Here is a 25,408-nt window from a genome sequence, read left to right as displayed (position 1 = left end):
ATTGTTTTAACATTTATTTGTACTAAGAAGAGTCTTGAGAGGGTATATAGGGTGAGATAAAAAAATGCAACAAAGTCGAACGCCATAATTTTTACACGTTTTTTTAAATTGTATTGAATGTTGACCTTTGGCACGAATTATGGCCTTCAAACGGCAATGAAACCGTCACACGCTGCCCGAATGTTGCTCTGCGGTATTTTGGCGCTTGCTTGGGGTGATCGACACTTTGGCATTTTTTAGTGCCAATTTTGCATTCCAAAATACTCCAGACACAATAGTCCAACGGATTGGTATCCGGAGATTTTGGTGGCCATTGTGCGATGGAAATGAAGCGAGGAACCTCATTTTGTAACCATTCTTGGGTGGCGCGTGCTGAGTGCGATGGTGCGGTGATGAGTCCTGTTGGAATGTCCAAGGTCTGCTGCCAAAATGTTTGGGTGCACAAAGCATTAATACACCTCCAGAATATTTTCGCGATAATATTCGGCATTTATTTTGATGCCAGGGTCGATTAATACGAGCGGAGATCGACCATCGGCTGTTACAGCGGCCCACACCATCACCATGACCGGCGCTTGAGTTCTGGTGGACAACCGAAGGTGCACATTTTCAGCTGACCTTTTTGGCAAGTAACACGATCATTTTGTTTGTTTACAAAATGCTGGACAACCAATGTTTTCTCATCGGAGAAAACCAAATTCAGCAATTCACCACTTTCGGCCAAGCGAAGCAACTCTTTAGCCCTTATGAGTCTATTTTCTTTCTGTTGCGGTGTAAGTTCTCGCATTTTTTGGAATTTCAATGGCTTTACCCCGAGTTCATTTTTCTATTTTTTCCGAATGGAATATTGCGATATGCTCACGAGCCATTTTTCGGCCACTGCGACGCGGGTTTCGATCAAGTCGCTTCTTTACTTTTCGAACCATTTTTTTGACGTCGGGCTACGCTCCAGTATCACAGTAATGAGCGATGGTACGACACACAAAAGATTTATTCACATTTAAATGCTGGAGTGCTCTAACGATAGCCACTTGTGGTTTTCCAGCCAAATATAAAGAAAGCACACTATCACGCTTGAATTACATCACGAATAACTTTTTTTTCTGGAAAATTCTCACCAAAATGCTTTTGCTTTTGTAAACAATATAATGAGCTGTCACTGGAATAATTTTCACAGCTGTCGGAATTTTAACAGCAATCTGAAGTTGGTTGCAGTTTTTTCATCTCACCCTGTATATTCATGTAACATACTGGTCCATTATTGGGTTGAAGAACCCTCAGAACCCTTATTTGCTAATTTTCAATTTTCTAAAGTCGAGTTCTAATTTCGGTACTTATACGCTTTTTGGTTTATAAATAATTTGTTTGGTTCATTAAGGCTGGGTTTCTGGAAATTTAAAATGTATATCCATTGGTAGTGAATGGCATTTGGAAAAGAATATAACTGGATATCGGATATCGGGAAATGGAAATACGAATATACGAAAAGTCCTAAGTGGTACTAAATTTTGTATTGGATTAATATATAGTACTTGAAATCTGAAATTTAGCAATATGGTCAGTTTTTGTCCGGTAAGGTTAATATATGGAGGTGGATTTGGAAATACGTACTAAAAAGTACGAAAAGTATTAAATTGTAAAAAAAATTGTATTTGGGAAAGGATGGAGCTGGATATCGGAAATTTGGATTTTTTGTGGGATAGACAATCCAAAGTACCAAAAAGCACTTAATTTGGTACCATTTATCATTATGAAAGATCTAACACTTTGACAAAATTAAGTTTACAAAGTAGCTATGAAATAAAGAGGCGATCGTGGAAGGACTTACTACCAGTATACGAATAGTACTAAATTTGGTATTGAGTGAACGGATGGTGCCTGAAATTTGGAATTTAAGGTTATTTATGTTCTGTAGAATAGACGAACAAAAGAATTTTTGGAAATTCAAACAAAAAGTGTACCAAAAGTACTAAAATGCGTACTAAAGGTTTAAGAAAATTAGTAAAATGTACCAAATGGTACTAAATTTTGTATTGAGTGAACGGATAAGGCTTGAAATATGAAAATTCGCATTGGAGTCATTGTTAGTGTGGGGTTGATATGTGTACGTAGGTTTGGGAATATGTACTAAAAAGTGCGAAAAGTACTGAATGGTACTAAATTTGGAATAGAGTAGAAAATCTAAAATTTAGAATGAATGTTTTTGCTATTGTGGATAATAGACGAACAAAATTATTTTTGGAAATTCGAATAAAAACTGTACCAAAAGTACTAAAGTGTACTAAATTTAGTGCCATCTGGAATTAAGCGAACGGATAGAGGTAACATTTTGAAATTTAGTATATGAATTATGTTAAGTCTAGGAAGATGGGCTCAAATGAAGAGGTGGTTTTGGAAATACGTACCAAAGGGGTACGAAAATTAACAAAATGTACTAAATGGTACTAAGTAAATTTTATTGATCGAATGGTTAGAGCTTGAAACCTGAAATTTCGCATTAGAGCCACTGTTAGTGTGTAGGTATAAGATTTGGAGGTGGGCTGGGAAATACGTACTAAAAAGTGCGAAAAGTACTAAATGGCACTAAATTTGGTCTTTGAGAATGAAATGAAGTTGGAAATCTTAGATTTGAACACAGATGTTTGATGTTGTGTAGAATCGACGAACAAAATGTTTTTTTTTTTTTTGTTGGAAATTCGAACAATAAGTGCGCCATAAGTACTCAACCAGACTAAATTTAGTACTAGAAACTTTGAAATCTTAAGGGGTAGAAAATTTCCTTCAAACGTCATACAGTGTAGGTCCAGGTTTTGCAAGAACCCCTTGACACAAATTTGAAATTGTTGGGTCGTAAGGGGCTACATCGAATATTGAAGATTTTGGGTGATTTTTTTTCGAGGATTTTTAAGTTTTTTTTTTTTAACACCAAAAAGATCCGAAAACTTGGATTTTTAAAGAGCACTGACCATTTTAGGAAATGTTTTTAAGAATATATATTTTTTATGGAACAAAAAGCCATTTAACTTTATTTTAAAAATTCTTTTTGAGGACCAATAGTGGTATCAAATGTGGAATTTTTAAGAATATTTTTCAAGGATTTTGTAGGAAATTTTTCCAAGGCCATCTGCCAACTAAAAATTAAAAAAAAATATTTTTTTCAAGCACCCGTAGACCATTAAGCAAGGATTTTTTAAAAAGTATAGATCAAAGATGAGTAGACCATTATGTTTGAATTTTTTTAAGCTTCTCTTCAAGGAACGACAGTCCAACATTTGATTTTAAAGATTTTTTCAACAAAAATAGATCAGAAAACGTCGTTTCAGAATCAAATATTTGTCGAAGATTTTGTAAGAATATTTTTGTTGAGCAACAAAACATTTAACGTGGTTATTTTAATAATATTTAAAATATTCAAGCTCCAAAAGAGACACCAAACTTGGATATTTTTAAGAATTTTTTTCAAGGGTCAATATACCGTTTATCGAGGATTATAGTCAGCATATTTTTCAAGAGCCAACAGACAGACATTTAAAAAAAAAATTAAAGGGTAACTATTTGAGGATATTTAAATATTGGGTTTTTAAGGATTACCAAACTATTATTCGAAGACTTTTTAGATTTTTTTTTCAACGACCAGTAGTCCTTTTTTCCTTTTTTTTGTTTAAAGGGTCAAGTGGTATTTCTAAAGAATATTTTTTAAATGACCGGTAGACCATTAAAAGGAGATTTTTAAGAATATTTCTTCCAGTACCCGTAGACCATTATTCGAGGATGTTTATGTTTTCGAGGGCCCATGGACCATTAAATGAGGATTTCCAAAATTTCATATTATTCCAAAGTCAATTTTTAACATGGTGGACATTTTACGTGGTTACTGCATTCAGTATTAGACCATATGATTTAATGCCTATAATTTGCCAAGGTAATAAACCTAGACACAATAAAAACTTATTTCCAATTCAATTGCATAAATCAAAAAAAATTCACTTGAACCTTTGGGTGAAAAGAAAATGAAAAGTGAAGAAAAATGAAGAAAAAAAATTATAATTAAAATTAAATTAATTTCATTTTCAGTAGCTGACTTAAAATTCATACAAATGAAAGCGAATGAAAAATCTAATCGCATAAACATGAAGTGAAATAATTGGAAGTAGCAATAAATCCAGCAGAGGCTTATGGGAGGCCTCAGTTAGACTTGGTTGAAGATAGCCAGTCTTGTAAAAAAAGCACAACAATGTAATGAATTTAAAGTTGGCAAAAAGGCATATGAAGAAGAGTATAAACAATTCGGTCCTGCTACTTCTTCGAAGTTGGCTTTTTATTATACGACCATAGATTTGAAATAAGTGTATACCAAATTTTATTTATTTATTTTTATACCCTACAACACTATGTGTTGGGGGTATTATAAGTTTGATTGGGCCAGAATTTATGTAACACCTCGAAATATTGGTTTCCCATATAGGAAAGTATATATGGATCTTCCTAGCTCGCCGAGCTGAGTCGATCTAGCTATGTATGTCCGTCCGTCCGTCTGTCCGTCTGTCCATGTTAATTTGTAATCACTCTACAGGTCGCAATTATGGTCCGATCTTCACGAAATTTAAAATGGAGGTGGGGATAGGGTCGGAATAGAAGCCTATTTCTTTTGGAGATGATCGCCAAATGTTTAGGGGTTGAAATGGACCAAATACTGAAAAAATATCGGATTTTGCAGTAGCTATACAAGTCGCAATTATAGACCAATCGACGCGGAATTTCGTATGTAGCTAGAGTTTAGGGCGCGGAAGAAGCCTACCAATTTGGGTGGTCATCGGATAATATTTAGCGGGTAAAATAGACTATATCTTTTGTGTTGAAAAAATTCAACATTTTTCATTAAACCGCGAATATTTTAAATTCCGGCGAAATCACTAAGCCATGACAAGGTTACTTCTGACCTTTACATTGATGTTAACATCCAACAAATCGGATATATAGCAAAATATGTGCGATATATATGTCTATCAAAGAAGATATGCTTGAAAGATCTCTTATATGTCAAGAACGGCTGAACTGATTTCGACAGTTCTCATTAATTAAGGAATGGCCTTTTGGCATGAAAGAAAAAACGTCTAAAAAATCGCATAAAAATATCTCTCTAAAGATGAAAATTTTGATTTTGTAAAATTTGCTCATATTTTTTCAATTTTGTCATATTTTTGGCATATTTTCATTTTGAATTAAACATTTGGTAATATTTCTACAGCTAACAAAACTAAGTAGTTAGGATATCAGGATATCATATACAGATCGCATTTATGACCCGATCCTTACGAAATTTTGCATGGGGATAAGATGAGGGTCAGAATAGAAGCCTACTCTTTTTGGAGATGATCGCCATATATTTAGGGGTTGAAATGGACCAAAAAAACTGCAAAATTATCAGCAGGTCGTAATTATCGCCCGATCCTCACGCACATTTGAATGGGGGTTACCGGACATTGCAAAAGCTAAGCAGTTTTGGATGGCCATCCAAAAATATTCCATGTGTGAAACAGTTTGCCAACTTTTGTAGACAAAATATGAGAGATTATAGGTCTTTGGGAAATATTGGTTCCAGATCTAGGAAGACCATTTAAGTGCAACATCTACCAATAAATTGGAAATGAGCAAATTAGTTTAAGTTGCTATTATTCGAAAATTAGAGAACGAAACCTGATGGCTTTCTTTTATTATTTGTCACAATATTTTGTGGAATTCTTTCGAGTATCTCGCCTATATAAACTGTATCGTTTATTATAGTGTTGTAGGGTATTCAACGGTCGGTCCCGCTCGACTGTAGCCTTTGCTTACTTGTTTTTTTTTGACAATGATTTTTCAAATACTTTAAATAATATAATCAGTTATTAATTTAAAATTTTTGATATCAATCAAAAAATATTGCGACTTTTCAATTAAATTTTAATACACAACAATCCGTTTGAGTTCGTCTAAATTTTTAAGTTGTTGCAAGCGGTCTGTTCAAACCATCACACCTACCATCTTATATCGAAGCATATAAAGAGATTAATGATTGTTTTGTTTTATAATCTCATCACCAACGCTTTCATATTGTTTTCAGTCTTCCTCTCAATTTCTCTCGAATCTGGACATTTTACTGACAGACAGACATACAATTATTTATTTATTGTTTTTTTTTTTTTTTGTTTCACAAATCAGACAGCTAATTAATTACATTTCATGCTGTCGGTCAAACGACAAACAACTGAAACGAGGTTGTTAACATTGTTCGAAAATTTATTGGCCTATTTCGAAGAGTAAAATTCAATCCAAAATTAAATTGAAATTAAATGACAGTCACGTTTGAGGAACCCACACCATACATGCACCTTAAAATTGGCATTGGAAAAAGGGAGGTGAATGTTCACCAATTAATTTTGTAAGGTGAGACAATTTTGTAATTGACCTGATTTTTTCAAGGGCCTGTAGACGAAGAAGTGTGGATTTTTAAAGATTTTTTTTATTTTTTTAGAATTTTTCTTTCAAGTATTTTTTCCGAGAATTTTTTAAGGATTATTTTTTAAGAATTTTTTTTAGGATTATTTTTTCGTTGGTTTTTAATAACTTTTTTCCCACGAACAAAATACCTATACCTATTAAGATTTTTTAAGGACGAATAGGCCATTCTTCTTAAATTTTTAGGATTTGTTTCTTAAGGGCAATTATTTAATAGAGAATTTAAGAATATTTTTTCAAGGACAATCTGCACAAGAGACATGTTTAAAAAAAAAATCAAGCACCTATAGACCTGAAGTCGCGGATTTTTAAAAAATATTTTTCAAAGACTCCACCCGTCTTACGATTATGTTTGGATTTCTCTCTCTGGTATTTCTCTCCAAGGACCAACATTCGATTTATATATATTTTTAAGGACGAGCCTATTCGAACTCTTGGTTTTTTTAGGAATTGTTTTTCAAGGTCAAATTAACAACTATTCTTATATATTTAGAGAATATTTTTAAAAACCACCTGCCTGGATTTTTTAAAAAGTATTTTTCAAAGACTAGTAGACCATTATGATTGGATTTGACAAGCATTTCTCTTGAAGGACCAACAGTCAAGGATTTTTTTTTGAACACCAATAGATCACAAAATTCGGTTTTTAAGGATTTTCAGGACCAACCATTTTTTGAAATTTTTGAGATTATTCTTTTTATGGAACAACAAACCATTTAACGTGGTTATTGTATTAAATATTTCTTCGAGGACCAAAAGAGACACCAAACGTGGATATTTTTAAGAATATTTTTCGAAGATCACCATAATTTATCGAGGATTTTTGAGGATTATTTTTCAAGGGCCATATGTTCAATAAATATTAAAAAAAACAAAATATTTTTTCAAGCACCCATAGACCATTAAGCGATGGTTTTTTAAAAAAATATTTTTTAAAGAAGAGTAGACCATTGCATTTGGACTTTTTGAGAAGCCTTTCTTCAAGAACCAACAGACCAACATTCGAGGATTTTTAAGATTTTTTTTTTCAACACCAGTAGATCTTTAGTCTGTGGGTCCTTGTTGATTTTTAAGGATTTTTGGACCAACTATTTTCCGACGATTTTTTAAGAATATTTTTTATGGAGCAACAAACCATTCAACTTGGTTATTTTAAAAATATTTTTCGAGCTCCAACCGAGGCACCAAATGTGTTTTTTTTTTAAATATTTTTATTTATTTTTAATATTTTTCAAGGGTCATCGGTCCAATAAACATTTTTTTAAAGAAATATTTTTTCAAGCGACAATAGACCAGTAGTTTCGGATTTTTTAAAAAGTATTTTTCAAAGACGAGCAGACCATTTTGTTTGGATTTTTTGAAAAGCATTTCTTCAAGGACGTGCAGACCAACATTCGAGAATTTATAAGATTATTTTTTCAACACCAGTAGATCTTTAGTCTGTGGGACCTGGTGGTTTTTTAAGAATGTTTAGGACCAACTATTTTCCGACGATTTTTTAAGAATATTTTTTAATGGGCCACAAACCATTTAACTTAGTTATTTTAAATTTTTTTTTCGAGCTCCAACCGAGGCACCAAATGTGTTTTTTAGAAAATTTTTCGAGGATCACATTACCAATTATCGACGATTTTGTAGGAATATTTTTCAAGACCCATCTGTCTAATAAACATTTTTTAAAAAACAAAGTATTTTTTCAAGCCCCCTTAGACCATTAAGAGCGAATTAAAAAAAAAAAAAAACATTTTTCAAAGATGAGTAAACCATTATGTTTGGAAAAGCATTTCTTCAAGGACGTGCAGACCAACATTCGAGAATTTTTAAGATTATTTTTTCAATACCAGTAGATCTGTAGTCTGTGGGTCCTTTTGGGTTTTTAAGGATGTTTAGGACCAACTATTTTCCGACGATTTTTTAAGAATATTTTTTGAATGGAGCAACAAACCATTTAACGTGGTTATTGTATTAAATATTTTTTCGAGGACCAAAAGAGACACCAAACGTGGATATTTTTAAGAATATTTTTCGAGGATCACCTTAACATTTATCGAGGATTTTGGAGGAATATTTTTCAAGGGCCATATTTTTTAAAAAACAAAATATTTTTTCAAGCTCCCATAGACCAGTAGTTGCGTATTTTTTATAAAGTATTTTTCAAAGAAGAGTAGACTATAATGTTTGGATTTTTTGAGAAGCATTTCTTCAAGGACCTACAGACCAACATTCAAGGATTTTTAAGTTTTTTTTTTCAACACAAGTATATCATTAAACGTGGGTTTTGAGGGTGTTCAGGACTAACCTTTTTTTTAATATTTTTTAAGAATATTTCTTATGGAGCAACAAACCATTATACGCGGATTTTTTGAAAGCAATAATAGCAAGGACCAAGAGGGACACCAAACCTGGATATTTTTAAGAATATTTATTCAAGGATCAATATACCATTTTATACATTTTAAAAGGGCCAACAGACCATTATTCGAGGACTTTTTTGAATGACCAAGAGTATTTTTTAAGGACCCAGTGCGATTTCCAGAAACATATTTTTTAATGACCAATAGACCATTAAAAGAGGATTTTTTAAGAATATTTCTTCTTGCACTCGTAGACAATTATTCGAGGACTTTGAAGGAACGTGCAATCAAGAACTCGTGGCCAAGACCGCGGATTTTAAAAACATTTATTATTCAAGGACCAACAGACCTTTTTAAGGATTAGGAATTTTTTTAAAAATATTTGTTCAAGGACCAAGGGATCATTATTCGAGGACTTTTTAGACGTTATTTCCTTAAAGACTATTATACCTTTATTCCTGAATTTTTAAACAGTATATTTTTAAAGGATCATGTCATATTTCTAAAGAATATTATTAAGTAACCTGTAAACCATTAAAAATTGTCTTTTTAAGGATACTTTTCGAGGACCCGTGAACCATTTAACACGGTTTCTTTTTTGAGACATATTTTTAAGGACTAACAGATCACTAATCGGGGATAGTTAAAATTATTTTTTCAAGGACCATTATTTAAGGATTTTCTTTAAATATTTTTTAACAGTGCATTTTTAAGGATATGTTTTTAAGGAGGGTTTTTGAAGGTCCAACAGATCATTATTTGTAGAATTTTTCCAAAATATTTTTCTAAAAATTAACAGACCATTTTTCAAACTTATTTTTTAAGATATATATTTCCAGGACCAACAAAGAATTTTTTAAGAATATTTTTTCAAGGCCAGCAGGTCAATATCCAAAGATTTTTTGGAATACTTTTTCAAAGAACAATAGGCCAATATTTAACAAAATTCTTAAAATATTGTTTTCAAGGACCAGCAGTGAATTTTTAAGAACATTTTCTCAATTACGTGCTGACAATTATTGAAGTATTCGTTGCAATATTTGTTCAAGGGCGAACCAAGTTACTATCATATTTGAGGAATTTAATTTTTTTTAAATCAACTCAAATCTGTTTAGTTGTAATTTATCAAGGATCAATGGACCATTGTTTGATGATTTTTTGAAAATATTTTTAAGGACAAAAAGATGATTGTTAAGAATATTGGACAGGTGAATAGGCCAATGTCCTTTATTTTAAAGCTATTGTATTTTTTTCAAGGTAGTTTAAGAATTTGAAATTTTCCAACATTTCCCATTTTCCCCAAATTAGAATAGAGCACAAAAAATGTATCTGTCAATGTCATTATTTTCTAGGCTAAAATTGTCTTCTTCAACGGAATGTGCAAAACTAAGCAAATACCTCAAAGATAGAAAAAAAAAATACTGAAAAATACTAAAAACACACATAAAAACTATTTTGGATTAGTGGCATTCCAGCAAAGGCGGCAGCAGCTATCTCTCTCAACGACAAGAAGAAAAGCGTCAAATATTTAACTAATCCGCAATGACGATAATTACAAAAAAAAAAAAAAACACACATAAAACATGATCTCAAAAAGCAAACAAAACCCCAACAACACAAACAAATAATGCCCACCGAACAAGCGACTCGGGGAATTCAAATGAGTTGGCAAAAATAGAAATAAATAAGAAAAAATACCGGCTAAATGACAGTTCCGTTCTAAAAATAACAACGCGAAAAAAATATCACGACCCACGTGAAATTAAAGAAACGAAGAACGAAAAAAAAAACATTTATTTGGTGACCGGATATTTTTATAAAGAAAATCATATTTATTTCTTAGAATTATTTTTTTCAAATAATAAATAAATGAATGAATTTCAATGTGGACAGTGATGACCAGCCGGGGGCACTCACTCATACCAATTTCAAAAATTTCTTTGAGGAAATATTTATTAGTACTTTTGCAGGTCACATCGAAGGGTCCAACTTTCTTTGCCGACGTTAAATTACAAAAAAAAAAAAAATGGTATTAAAAAAAATATTAAAAAATTAAAGTTTGGTTTCTAACAACATTGATTTTTAAGAATATTTTTCTAAGGACCAACAGCTCTTTTGACGTGTATTCTTTAAGAAATTTATTTTAAGGACCAAAAGACCATTGAACCTGGATTTCTTATGAAATCTATTTTAGGGACCAATGTGGACTTTTTAAGGATTTTGTTACAAGGGCCAAAAGTGGACCACACTTGGATATTTGAAATACATTTTTTTCTAGGACCAACGGTGGAGCAAAAGTGTTTTTTCTAAAGAATTTTATGGAGGACTAACAGTGGATCAAACTTCGATTTTTTTTCAAGATCCAACAGTGGAGCGATCGTATCAGCAGTGCACCAAACGTCGATTTTTTTAAAGATTTTTTTTTAATAACCAACGGTGGATTTCTAAATAATTTTTTGAAGGACCAATGCCGAATTTTTGAATGAGTTCTTTGGAGGGTCAACGGTGGATGTTTTAAAGAATTTTTTCAAGAGACAAAAGTGGACCAAATCTTGATTTTTTAAAGAATTTTTTCAAGGACTAACAGTGGACCAAACGTTGATTTTTTAAAGAGTTTTTTTCAACGACCGACAGTGGACCAAACGTCGGATATTTAAAGATTTTCCTCAAGGACCAACAGTGGATGAATCGTCGATTTTTTGAAAAAAAAATTCCAAGGACCAAAAGTCGATTTTTTAAAGAATTTCGTCAAGGGCAAACAGTGGGCTTTTAAAGAATTTTATAGAGGACCTCTATATTTAAATAATTTTTTCAAGGAACAACAGTGGACCATATGTCGATTTTTTAAAGAATTTTTTCAAAGACCAACATTGACCGAAACGTCGATTTTTTAAAGAATTTTTTCAAGTTCCAACAGTGGACCAAACGTCGATATTTTCAAGAACCGACTGTGCACCAAACTTCGATTTTTTTCAAAGACTTAGATTATTTTAAATTGTTTTTTGAAGGGCTAACGGTGGATGTCATAAAGAATTTTTGCAAGGGGGGATTTTTAAAGAATTTTTTTGCAGGACCAAGAGCGGATTTTTATACCCTCAGCCATATGGCTAGAGAGGGTATATATCATTTGATACGGCCAAAACGCGCCTCATCGAAATAATGGGTTTAAACCCTAGGTCTCTTTGGACCAAATCCTTTTCAGGACATTTGGAGTCGATCTAACGATGTCCGTGCGTCCGTCTGTCTGGTCTGATAATTCTCAAAGGGAATATCTGATTTGGTCCAAACTTGGTACATCGTAATATTACTATCAAATTAAGATCGAGCTCGGAGATAGGCAATATCGAAAGAAAAAGAAATGTTCAAAGAAAATAATGCACTATCAGCACAAGATGTGTCATGAAGATGGTAGAGATCGAACCATTTTTTCTGGTATCTCCTCCACATAGTGTTCAAGATTTTGAAAAACAAGACGCTCAAAGAAAGCGAAATAAGCATCCATCTCTCTTCTAATTTTACACATACAAACATTTTTGCTAACACAAGATCTGTTGTGAAGATGATATATATTTGCGAACCCCTTCTGGTACCTCATCAACAAAGGGTCAACATTTTTTAATATTTTTTGACAATTTTTTTTTTGGTCCGATACGAAACGGTTCCACTGTATCAGAACAAATGGTTCTGCTACAACCCCCTCCTCCCCCTTCTTATCGCCATCAGCACCTTCAATGGGTATGCGACTACCTCAGACATCACCTACCTACCTCATTAGGTTCTTGTCGCTTGTCTGTTTACATATTTGGTAATTGAATTCGATATCTGTGGGGATTCCCCCAAGCAAAACAGAACAAGAGCAGCAAAAACAAAAAAAAAAAACTATCGCAAAAGACGTGGAATATGAAAAACGCTGATAACGATTAATGCGATATTTGTGTATAAACAATTTTCGACATTGTTTGGCTAAGAATTTCATTAACCAAGCGGAACCGAATAGAGAGGAAAAACATAAAACCATGAAAATATTTTTTTAAGTAATTCAGATGGAGATTAAATGAAAATCCTTCAAATCCTCCAAAATTATTTGCTTGATGGATCTTGCATTAAAGAAATGCTTAATCTATAAATTCAATAAAGAAAACCAAAAGATCCAAATCAGACCTAAGTCTGATACAAATATTAAAACGTGCCAGATTTGGATTAAATCAACTAACTCATTGACTTTATACGAGATATGTGATAAATTTTGGAAATTTTTGAAATGTGAGTGAGGTTCCAGGTGTTGGGAAGTGGAGGAGGTACCAGAAGGGGTGGGCTGATATACCAAGTTTGAAAAGAATCGCTGAATGTTATGAGCGAAATAAGTATTGAAAGAAAAATTAGGATGTGTGAAGCTTAGTATAAATCACATGCTTATTTCGAATTTTATGAGAGTTATAATTATTCAAAATTTTGACCGGATGTAGAGGAGGTACTAGATGGAGTGGTCCCATAGATTCCATCTTCACATAAGATTTTGTGATGATAGAAATATTAGGATGCGTGAAATGTGAAGAGAATCGCATGCTTACTCCAGATTTTACGAGAAAGTTAAAATTATTTAAAATATTTTCTTTTTGAGGGTAGGTGCCAAAAGGGGTGGGCCAATATTAATCACCTTTATACCAGATCTTCTGTAAGTGAAAATATTGGGATGTGTAAATTTTGAAGAAAATCTGATGCTTATTTCAAATTTTATGAGAGTTAAAATTATTCAAAATGTTGACTCCTTGTGGGGAAGGAGTGGACCGATATATCCCATATCCATACCAGATTTTGTGTTCATAGAAATATTGAGATGTGCGAAATTGGGAGATTATAGAACACTTGTTTCACATTTTATGAACATTTTGATATTCAAAATCTTGGACCTTTTGGGAGAAAGCTACCAGAGAGAGAGAGAGAGAGAGAGTTAGCCGATATACCCCATCTTCACACCAGGCCTTAAGTTAATACAAATATTGGGATGCACGAAATTTAATGGCAATCAGACTCATAGTTATTCAAAATGTAGACCCCTTTGTGGGGAAGGTACCAGAAGGAATGGGCCGATATCTACCATCTTTGCAACATATCTTGTGTTGGTGAAAATCTTGGAATCTTTGAAGTTTAGAATGAACCAGATGCATATTTCGCATTTCATGAGCATTTTGATTATTCATGATGCTCACATTTTTGTAGTGGAGGTACCAGAGGGAGCTAGCCGATATGTTCCATATTACTATCGCATATTGCGTTAGTAAAATTATATGATGTTTGAAGTTTGAAGTCAATGGAACTCTTATTTAACTCTTTAGGAAAGTTTTGGTTATTCCAAATTTTAGCACCTTTGTGGGGGAGTTGCCTGAAGGAGTGATTCGCTCTATTCCATATTCACCCCAGATTTTGTGTTGGTAGAAATTTTGGGATGTGCGAAATTTGAAGGCAATCGAAATCTTATCTCACATTTTATAAGAATCTTAATTATTCAAAATGTTTACCCTTTGTGGGGGAGGTACTTGATGGAGTGGACTTTTAAGGATCTGTTGGTCCTTTAAAATTTACGATTCGTGGTACTTGAAAAAATATTCTTAAAAAACTAAAATATTTATTTTTATTCTCGAATATTGGTCCTTTGAAAAGAATTGTTTAAAAATCTTTGATTTGCGGATGGTTGGTTCTTAAAGAAATATTCCTAAAAAAGTCTGTTGGCTCCTTAAAAATTGCACGTTTAGGACTTGACTTGAAAAGTAACTTTACAAAATCCACTTTGTTGGTCTTTAAATGAAATTCATAAAAATCCAAGTTTAGAGGTCTGTTAATCCTTAAAAATTCTTGAAAAATCAGTGGTTTTTTGGACCTTGAAAAAAATTCTTTAAACATTTCAAGTTTGGTCCACTGTTGGTCCTCGATAAAATTCTTTAGAAAACAGACGTTTGATTCACTTTTGGTCTTTGAAAAAATCTTTAAAAAAACATAAGTTTGGTCCACTGTTTGTCCTTGAGAAAATTCTTAAAAAAAATCGACGTTTGGTCCGCCAGTGAGTCCTAGAAAAAAATTCATTAAAAATCCACGTTTGGTCCTAGAAAAAAAAATATTTAAAATGTCCACGTATGGTCCATTGTTGGCCCTCAATATATTTCTTTAAAAAATCCACGTTTGGTCCACTGCTGGTTTCCGAAAAAAAAAAAATCTTAAAAAAACGATGATTGCTCCACTGTTGGTTTTATCCAATGTTGGTCCTTCAACAAATTCTTTAAAAAATCGAAGTTTGATCAACTGTTGGTTCTTCAACAAATTCTTTAAAAAATCGAAGTTTGATCAACTGTTGGTCCTTGAAAAAATTATTTACAAAATCGACGTTTGATCCAGTGTTGGTCCTTGAAATAATTATGTAAAAACTCGACGTTTGCTCCACTGTTGGTCCTTTAAAATACATTTTTTTTAATTCCACGTTTGGGCCAATGTTGGTCCTAGAAACAAACTTTCTTTAAAAATCCACGTTTTGTCCACTGTTGGTCCTTGATAAAATTCTTTAAAAAATTCACGTTTTGTCCACTGTTGGTCCTTGATAACCTTCTTAAAAAATCCACGTTTGACCCACTGTTGGTTCCAGAAAAAAAAAAATACTTTAAAAAATCAATGTTTGGTCCACTGTTGGTCCTTTAAAAAAATTCTTCGAAAAATTCACGTATTGTCCAATGTTGGTTCTAAAAAACCTTTACAAAATCGAAGTTTTGTCCAATGTTGATCCGTTTAAATTTAAAAAATCAAGGTCCACTGGTACATGACTGCTCCACTGTTGTTTCTTGAAAAAAGTTCTTTCATCTGTTGAAAAAAATCCACATTTGCTCCTCTTTTGGTCCTCAATATAATAATTAAAAAAAAATTCTTTAAAAAATTTAGAAAATCCACATTTGCCCCACTGTTTGTCCTCAATATATTTTTTTAAAAAATCCACGTTTGGTCTACTGCTGGTTCCCGAAAAAATTTATAAAAAAAATTACGTTTGGTCTACTGTTTGTCCTTGGACAAATTCACATTTCAATTCACATTCCGCTTCACATTTGGTCCTTGAAAAAATTCTTAAAAAAATCCACTGTTGGTTCTAGAAATTTTTTCTTTAAAAAATCAAGATTGGCCAACTGTTGGTCCTAGTTTTTTTTAAGTCCACATCGGTCTTTAAAATGAACTTCATAAAAAATACAGGTTCAATAGTTTGTTTGTCCTCAAAATAAATTCCTTAAAGAATCCACGTTAAAAGGTCTGTTGGTCCTTAAAAAACACGTGAAATGTTCTGTTGATCCTTGGAAAAATACTCTTAAAAATCCATGTTTAGTGGATCTGGGGTTCCTTGAAAAAATATTCACAAAAACCGATGTTTAATGGCTCAGTTGGCCCGGGGAAAAATATTCTTAAAAATTCATGTTTTGCAACTCTGTCGATCCTTAAAAAAATATTCATAAAAATCCACGTTTAGTGGTCTGTAGGTCCTTGGAAAAATGTTCGTAAAAACCTGTTCATTGTGGCTCTGGTGTTCCTTAGGAAAATATCCTTAATATCTACATTTAGTGACTCTATTGGTCCTTGAAAAAATATTCTTAAAAATCCACATTTAATAGTACATTGGTCTTCAAAAAATTCTTTCTTTAAAAATACATCGAATAATGGTCTGGGTCCTGAACAAATATTCTAAAAAACTCTAGAAGTAATGGTGTACTCTTCCTTGAAAATTATTCTTAAAAATCCACGTTTAGTAGCTGTGTTGGTCCTTAAAGAAAAATTCTAAGAAAATTAAATTTAATGGCCGGTTAGTCCTTGGAAAAAATATTCTTGGAAATCCATGAATAATGGTCTGCTGGCTCATTGAAAATTATTCCTTAAAAATTCCTCGAATAATGGAACACAGATCCTTATAAAAATATTTTAAATACTCTATTCGATCGTCTAGTTAGTCGACCTTGAAAAATATTCTAAAATAATCCAAATTTTAAGGTGACTCAACTCATTAAAAAATCCCTAAATATACAGGATTTTAGGTCATGGGGAAATCTTTTAACTCTTTTGCTCATCGGAAAATTCTTTAAACACTCATCGAACATTGATTGATCTGTTCGTCCTTGGAAAAAAAATCCTGGATTTCAGGCCGAGTGGCCCTTGAAATAAATTCCTTCAAAATTAAAATGTCACAGATAACCCAACAAAACTTAGCATACCCTCCCATCTCATGGTAGCTGCATCAAAAATATTTCTATTAGACGCTCTCAGCAAAACAAATGTCATCTAAAAATAATTGTCCACAAAAATATATTTTTTGTGCGCTGTGGTATGCCACAACAAACCAAAAACTAGAAATAGAAGAGGCAAAGAAAACCAACCAAAAAAAAAAAAAAAACAATTCTCACGCTTCTTCTATTTGCATCATTTTGGCAGCTACGCAAATTTTGAACTTCCCCTCGCGTCTTGACTCGCACACGGAGCGTGTGAGATGGGGTCGGTTTTGGTGGCGTTTAACGATCATTAAGATGTCGCTCATTGTCAATTTTTTTCCATACGCTTCTGATGGCTGCTTAGCTGAGTGACGGGCTGACTGGCTGAATGTTCTATGCAATTTATTTGCTAAACATTGCCAATAAATGACAAGACAGCCAGCTAGACATTTGAAGAGTCCCAGAGACAGACAGACAGGCAAACGTAGCGACGCAAACAATGTTGTTAACGACTGGTAGCAACTTGACTTTTTGGTCTATTGCCAATGGCAACCAACAACAATTGATGTTGAAATGATGTTGCTGCCAATATCAGCTCAATTGTTGTTGTATTTCCTTTTTTTCGTCTTCACGTCATTCATTTGCCCGAAGTTGTTTGTTGATCGACGACAAACATTTGTTGTTCTTTGCTTCTTTGCTTTTTGTTCTAGTCTGAGGTTGTGATTCGATTTTTATTTCTGTTATCTTATCTTTTTTGGCGATACACGTTTGTTTTGTTTTACATGTTTCAAGTTCTACCCTCCATCACACCTCCATGCATTGAAATTAATTTTCATTAACAATTTGCCATGGGACACTAGGCTACAAGTTTGAGAATTTCGATATTTGAAATTAACAAAAAAAAAAATCAATAAAATAACAAATCCACGTTAATCGTTGATCTTTAAAAAAATATTTTTAGAAAATCTACCATGACAATGGGTCCTTAAAAAATGTTTTAAAAAGGTCGCGTTGATTGTGGGTCCTTGAGAATTTTTTTTAAAAATCACGTTGATTGTGGGTCCTTGAAAATTTTTTTTTTAAAAATCCACGTGACCGTGGGTCTTTAAAAAATGTTTTTAAAAAATCACGTTGATTGTGGGTCCTTGAGAAATTTTTTTAAAAAAATCCACGCTGTCAGTGGTTCTACGTAAAAATATTTTTAAAAAATTAACTTTTACAGTAGGTCCTTGAAAAAATATTTTTAAAAAAACCATGTGTCAGTGGGACCATGAAAAAAACTTTCAAAAAATCTAAGCCGTCAGTGAGTCCTAGAAAAAATATTTTTAAAAAATCCACGTAGATTGTGTGTCCTTAAACCAATATTTTTAAAATATCCACGTTTTCGGTGGGTTTTCGAAAAAATATTTTTAAAAAATCCACGTTGACAGTGGGTCTTTGAAAATACATTTATAAAACATCCACGTTGACAGTGGATGACAGCTGTCAGTGGGTCCTTCAGAAAGTACTTTTAAAAAATCCACGTTGACAGTGGGTCTTTGAAAATACATTTATAAAACATCCACGTTGACAGTGGATTACAGCTGTCAGTGGGTCCTTCAGAAAGTACTTTTAAAAATCCACGTTGATTGTTGGTACTTGCAAAAATATTTTTAAAAAATCCAAGCTGTCAGTCGGTCTTTCAATTTTTATTTTTTTTAATCCAAGCTGACCTTCTAATCCTTGAGACCATGTTTTTGAAAAATCCACGTTGATTGTGGGTCATTCCAAAAATATTTATATTTTTTTTTAAATCCAAACTGTCGGCGAATCATTAAGTTTTATGGTTCCTTAAAAATATTTTTCAAAAAATCCACGTTTATTGCTCCTTACAAATTATTTTTAAAAAAATTCACGTTTATCGCTCCTTAAAAAAAATATTTTTAAAAAAAATCAAGTTTATTGCTACTTAAAAAATATTTAAAAAAAAATCCACGTTTACAGCCCCTTAAAAAAATATTTTTAAAAAAATCCGTTCATTGCTCCTTAAAAAAATATTTAAAAAAAATCTACGTTAATTCTGAGTCCTTGATTTTTTTTCAAAATATCCACTTCAACTTCGTGATTTGCAAAAATATTTTTAAAAAATCCACGTTAATTCTAGGTCCTTGATATTTTTTTTTCAAAAAATCCACATTAACTTCGTGATTTGAAATTTTTTTTTTAAAAAATCCACTTTGACAGAGGTTAATTGAAAAAATATGTTTAAAAAATCCACTTTGACAGAGGGTCTTTGAAAAAAATATTTTTAAAAATCCACGTTGACAGTGGATCCTTGAAAAAATATTTTTAAAAAATCAACGTTGACAGTCGGTCCTTGAAAAAATATTTTTAAAAAATCCACTTGGACAGAGGGTCCTTGAAAAAATATTTTTAAAAAATCCACGTTGACAGTGGGTCCTTAAAAAAATATTTTTAAAAAATTCAGGTCGATTGTGGGTCTTTTTTAAAAATCCAGGATTTCAGGTTTCCCTCTTTCAAAATATTTTTTAAAAATCCACGGTTTCAGGTGGCCCTTGAAAAATATTTTTTAAAAATCCACGTCGATTCTTGGTCTTTCTTAAAAAATCCACGTAAATTCTTGGTTTTTTTAAAATCCACGTCGATTTTTGTTTTTTTTTTAATCCACGTCAATTCTTGTTTTTTTTTTTTAAATGCACGTTGACAGTGGATCCGTGATAAATTATTTTTAAAAAATTCAGGTCGATTGTGGGACGTTTTTAAAAATCCACGATTTCAGGTGGCCCTTAAAAAATATTTTTTAAAAAATTCAGGTCGATTGTGGGACGTTTTTAAAAATCCACGATTTCAGGTGGCCCTTAAAAAATATTTTTTAAAAATCCACGCCGATTTTTGGTCTTTTTCAAAAAAATCCACGTCAATTCTTGGTTTTTTTTTTTTAAAAATCCACGTCGATTCTTGGTCTTTTTTAAAAAATCCACGTCAATTCTTGGTTTTTTTAAAAATCCACGTTGACAGTGGGTCCTTGAAAAAATATTTTTAAAAAATCCACGTTGTCAGTGGGTCTCCAAAAAATATTCTTCTTAAAAAAATATCTTAAAAATTTAGTGGTTCTGTTGGTCCTGGAAAAAATAATTCTAAAAAATCGACATTTTGTGGTTCTGTTCTTAAAAATCCACATATGGTTGCTCTGTTAGTCCTTAAAAAAATAGGTCTAAAAATAGGGTAGTCCTTAAAAAATAGGTCTCAAAATTCCACATTTAGTGAAACTGAGGGTCATTGGAAAAATATTCTTAAAACTCCTTATATAGTGGCTCTGAAGCCCTTAAAAAAAGTTCTTAAAAATCCACATTAGTAGCTCTGTTACTCCTTGAAAAGATATTCTTAAAAGTCCTCATTTAAAGGCTCTCTTGGTCCTTGAAAATATTCTTAGAAATGCACATTTGATGGCTCCGTTAGTCCTTGAAAAATAATTCTTCAATCTCCACGTTTAGTAGATCTATGGGTCCCTAAGAATATTTTCTAAAAACAATCTACGTCTTGAGGTTCTGCTGATCCTTAAAAATATTCTTAAAAATCCACGCTTTGAGTCTCCAATTAGTCCTAAGAAATATTTTTTAAACTGTGTGATTTGAAATCTAATAATTTTTATTTTTCTATTCTCTCTTTCCAGATACTTCCCTGCTAAAAATGTCTACAATTCGTAATACCCATTAGGTTCAACACAAAAAACAAAGTTAATTTCTTGTCTAAAAGAGAGTAGCATAAAAAGAGAACTTGTTCCAAAATGCATGAACTCTTCACAAAAGTACTCTCAAAACGTGATCTGTCGCGGGCCGGTGATCTGTTTTCCGTACCCGACAATGACATTGTCAACGATATCACCGATGTGGTAAGTCGCCCTCTCCCTTTCCACTCTATAAACATTCTCAACTTTTTGTTACCAAATCCTCTCTTTTCCAGCTCTCTGATATCAACGCCATCATCTCTTTGGCGGACTATTTGAAAAACAACAACGACCAGTCTGTGGTGGAGATCTGTGTAACGCGAGTTCTGTCCTGTATTCGTGAAACGAAAACAGCCGAACGCTACTGTGCTGCACTTATCGATCTACTTAAGACCTGTCTTCTATGGAATCTCCAGCCGAGCGGTAGCAACAAAGAGGATCCGCCGCATGCGAAAATTGCTGCCGATATTATATCGAGTATATTTTTGGTAAGTACCACGGCTTTAACAGTCCTTGAAATTAAAAAAAAAATCTCTCTTTCCCTCTCTCCTCTCCAGAATTATGACAAACGTGAGGTAATGAAGTTGGCCCTTCCCATTGCCGTACAATTCCTGCCCAAGGGTAATCGTGAACTTTCCCGCAATCTGGCCAGCTATCTCTCGCTGGCTGCCATCGATTACGCCTATCTGTTAAGTCCCCATGTAGATTCGATTATGAACTCGATTTTGGCCGGCAACTATGGCCTTTTGAGGGTACTATCCCAAATCTATGAAGTTTCCCCCGACACAGTGTCGCCCCATGCACCCCAACTGGTGGCCCTGCTACCTGAATGTGATTCTCAAGAAAGACTGGCCGTCTTTCAATTGTATCTGTTAATAGCCCAAAGGACTCCCTTAGTTTTAGAATCGTGCATTTCACCGTTATGTGAGTTCCTCTATGACAGTGAAACGGCCAGCACAACAATGCAAATCCTCTTAAAGCTGGCCGAGCAAAGGCCTCTGCTGGTGGCGGAACATTTTGATAAGATACGCTTGGCCACCAAAACCAATCCGAATACAATGTCCCTGGGTGCCCAGGTATTGGCCACGGCAGGACGAACCAATAAGGAGAATGCTCAATATGCCTTGGATTTTGTGTTGGAACAATTGCCACATGCCGATAGGACTTCGCAGGCGGTGTTGTTGCAGGAGGCCACCAAGTTATGTTCGTCGTTTCCGATTTTATTTACCGACAAGGTGTTGGCTTGTGTGAGGCAAAAGAATGCTCTGAGGTGAGTTAAACATCTTTTAAGTATTCAGCTTATTCTGATCTTCTTCCCTCTCTTTAGCCAACAAAAATTGTCTTCCTCGGAAACAAGCGTGGATGTGGGCAACAAAACCTCCGGAGGGGTGACAATTGTCAATTTGAATAGCCCCCATGAACAGCCAGGGATCCAACAGCCTCTGGTGGGTAAGACCTCCGGGATTGTGGTAAATACTTCAGGGGCCCCCAGTTCGGTGGCCCAACACTCCACAATTATCAGTGCAGATCCGGTTACCAGTACCACAACTGTCACGGTGCCCTCGGGTCATACCACTCATGCCACCACAGGACGCACGCACAAGAGTAAACAGAGTCGCAGCAGTCCAAACAGCCCCAAGGATCCGTACAGGCGGACAATTACCACGGGGAATATCAAGATACGTAAGTGGATCACCCTTCTTTGAAAGTTACGTAATAATGATATATTCCCCCTCTTCTTACAGCATCCAATGCCCCCAATCCCGTTCCAGTTCTAACTCAACCTCCCAGTTCCGGCAACACAACCGCCACAGTACCGCCCACTCCACCCCACACAGGCTATACACGACGAGTTAAACTCGGCGACTCTCGCAGCACGGGGAGGCTACATCCTTCGGGAAATACCCATCGCAGTATGACCCGTCTCAATGTGGCCGGAGGTTCAGTGGGTGGTCTTCACAAGAGTATGACCCGGCTGAGTTCATCGCAGCACATAAATCAAAATGGTGGAGGTTCAGCATCCGGTTCCGGTTCGAATACAGCCAATAATTCCACCTCCAGCAGTAATGTGGTGGTCCAGACAGGAGTGATGCCCAAGACGCCCACATCACCCAACAGCCCTGGCTATGTTACACCCGTACCTCCGCTGAGTAATAATGTTATCATAACGGGTCACAACAAATGGGGTATTCCCTCAACCCAGGTGACCTCGGGTGGGGTAACGGTCACCACATCGCCCACGAAAATGCGCCCTCAGTCGCAGGGCCCCACCACCCTTCTAAACACCAGTGCCGCCCTCATGAAATACAGTACCGATGCTCTCAATCAATCCATTGGATCCATAACGGCACCCACAAATCCCGTTTCGGTGCATCATGCATCGCCAGCCTTGCCACATCAAAATAATGGCAATCAAAAATCTGTGATGAAGTTACCAGTGAATGGAAGTGTAAGGATGGTCACCACCATATCAGGATCGGGTTCCGTAGTTAATTCACATTTATCTTCTCTCTTTCCAGAGCGACCACGAAGTCATAGTCTCGGGTCCCACGACCAATGTAACACCACGCCGCAATGACAACACCAGCCGCACTCTCTTGAATGCCAACAACAGCATTTTGGACCAGCGCATGAGTACCTTTGAACCCTATCAAATAATGCGTGACCCCGTCCAGCAATTTTGTGAGAAACACTTCTCCTCCATCAGCTCCTACATGGATGAGGTTTCGCAAATGTTGCCACCCCCGACGCGGTGTAGCATAGAAGGTAAATTGAGAGTTTAGTAGAGAAATGAAAAGAGTAGAGAGGGAGAGCTATTCAAGTGGGAGGTGGGAGAAACTTCTTACTATAGACCGGAAGGAAAATACTTCTATCCACAGGAGAGGAAGAAGAGAGGGTGCTATTCTATGGCTAGAAGAGAGTGAGCTCTTCTATAGATAGAAGAGAGTGAGCTCTTCTATAGATAGAAGAGAGTGAGCTCTTCTATGGATAGAAGAGAGTGAGCTCTTCTATGGATAGAAGAGAGTGACTCTTCTATGGAGTGATTATCTTCTATAGAAGGGTGTGACTCTTCTATGGAGTGATTCTCTTCTATAGAAGGGTGTGACTCTTCTATGGAGAGAGTCTGTGAAGAGATTGATTCTTCTACGGATATAAGAGAGTTACTCTTCTATGGATATAAGAGAGTGACTCTTCTATGGATATAAGAGAGAGGCTCTTCTATGGATAGAAGAGAGAGAGATCTCTTCTATGGATAGAAGAGAGAGGCTCTTCAATGGATAGAAGAGAGAGGCTCTTCTATGGATAGGAGAGAGAGGCTCTTCTATGGATAGGAGAGAGAGGCTCTCCTATGGATAGGAGAGAGAGGCTCTCCTATGGATAGGAGAGAGAGGCTCTTCTATGGATAGGAGAGTGAGGCTCTTCTATGGATAGGAGAGAGAGACTCTTCTATGGATAGGAGAGAAAGGCTCTTCTATGGATAGGAGAGAGAGGCTCTTCTATGAATAGGAGAGAGAGGCTCTTCTATGGATAGGAGAGAAAGGCTCTTCTATGGATATGAGAGAGAGGCTCTTCTATGGATATGAGAGAGAGGCTCTTCTATGGATAGGAGAGAGAGGCTCTTCTATGGATATGAGAGAGAGGCTCTTCTATGGATATGAGAGAGAGGCTCTTCTATGGATAGAAGAGAGAGACTATCTATTGATAAGAGAAAATGGTTCATCTGTGGATAGAAAAGATAGGATCTTGTATGGATAGAAGAGAGAGGATCTTCTATGGGTAGAAAAGAGATACTCTCTCTCCCACGTATGGAAGAGGATAGGAATATCCTTCTTTAGCTTGAAACCCCTCTCATAAGAAGATATATTATTATTATTTTGCATGTTTGTTTTATATGTTTGTAATTTGTATCCATATTTGTTTTTTTTTTCTCTCCCTATTTCCCTTCACCTACACATACATACACACACATTATATTGGAATGTCCTATAAAAATTATTAACTTTTTTTTCTAATTTCTTTTGATTTCATATAACCACCTGTTTGTCGTAACCAAATGTGAATGCTGTTCTGTATTTAACGTATCCTTCTTGTTTGTTGTTGTTGTTAACTTGCTTGCCTTCTGTCTGTCTGTCCTTCGATCCCCCCAAAAACACACCAAAAAATTACACAAAACAAGTTTCCAATGAATTTGCAGAGCGACGCTCAAAGAAAGTGGCAAAATTACATTTTGCCTGTCAGATACGAGGACCCCATTGCCTATACTCGAAGACCTGTTTTACGATGAGAACCCGCAATCCCAAGACCTGGATACATTTAATGTTTCTGGACTTTCAAGTCAGGCACTATGTGAGTATTAGGATGTGAATATTCATTTAAATGTGAATAACAAATTAAATTTCTTTTCTAGGTTAAGGAAAAAAGTGTCCTGAGTACCCGAGAACCGGGTATAAGTAATTTGAAAAATATCTGGCAAATACTCAAATGTGAAAATCGCAGTTTTACCGAATTGGTCACCAGCCAGTTTCCGAGCATAAAGGTAAGGAAATGAAGAGACTAAAGGCCTCAATAGAGGTCCTGTTCTACCCATATAAGACCTCTTC

The 25,408-nt window shown here is 34.6% G+C and overlaps 1 protein-coding gene across 4 annotated transcripts in view; it reads left to right on the top strand.

Annotated features, from left to right (window-relative positions):
- LOC101895874 (protein melted) overlaps nt 1–25,408 on the top strand; it is a 46,781-nt gene that overhangs the window by 19,518 nt on the left and 1,855 nt on the right. For 3 of the 4 annotated variants that reach the window (XM_059126364.1, XM_059126363.1, XM_059126365.1), the window contains 8 exons: nt 20,754–20,972; nt 21,044–21,295; nt 21,365–22,077; nt 22,135–22,490; nt 22,553–23,256; nt 23,327–23,573; nt 24,985–25,154; nt 25,216–25,344. In XM_059126364.1, the coding sequence (XP_058982347.1) occupies nt 20,868–20,972; nt 21,044–21,295; nt 21,365–22,077; nt 22,135–22,490; nt 22,553–23,256; nt 23,327–23,573; nt 24,985–25,154; nt 25,216–25,344 (2,676 nt within the window). In that variant the 5' untranslated portion in view covers nt 20,754–20,867. The remainder of the gene's footprint in view (nt 1–20,753; nt 20,973–21,043; nt 21,296–21,364; nt 22,078–22,134; nt 22,491–22,552; nt 23,257–23,326; nt 23,574–24,984; nt 25,155–25,215; nt 25,345–25,408) is intronic. The other variant, XM_059126366.1, reaches the window with a different exon arrangement.

Source organism: Musca domestica, unplaced genomic scaffold (genome assembly GCF_030504385.1).
Source record: "Musca domestica strain aabys unplaced genomic scaffold, Musca_domestica.polishedcontigs.V.1.1 38, whole genome shotgun sequence".
Taxonomy (NCBI): Eukaryota; Metazoa; Arthropoda; class Insecta; order Diptera; family Muscidae; genus Musca; species Musca domestica.
This window is presented reverse-complemented; position numbering and strand designations above follow the sequence as displayed.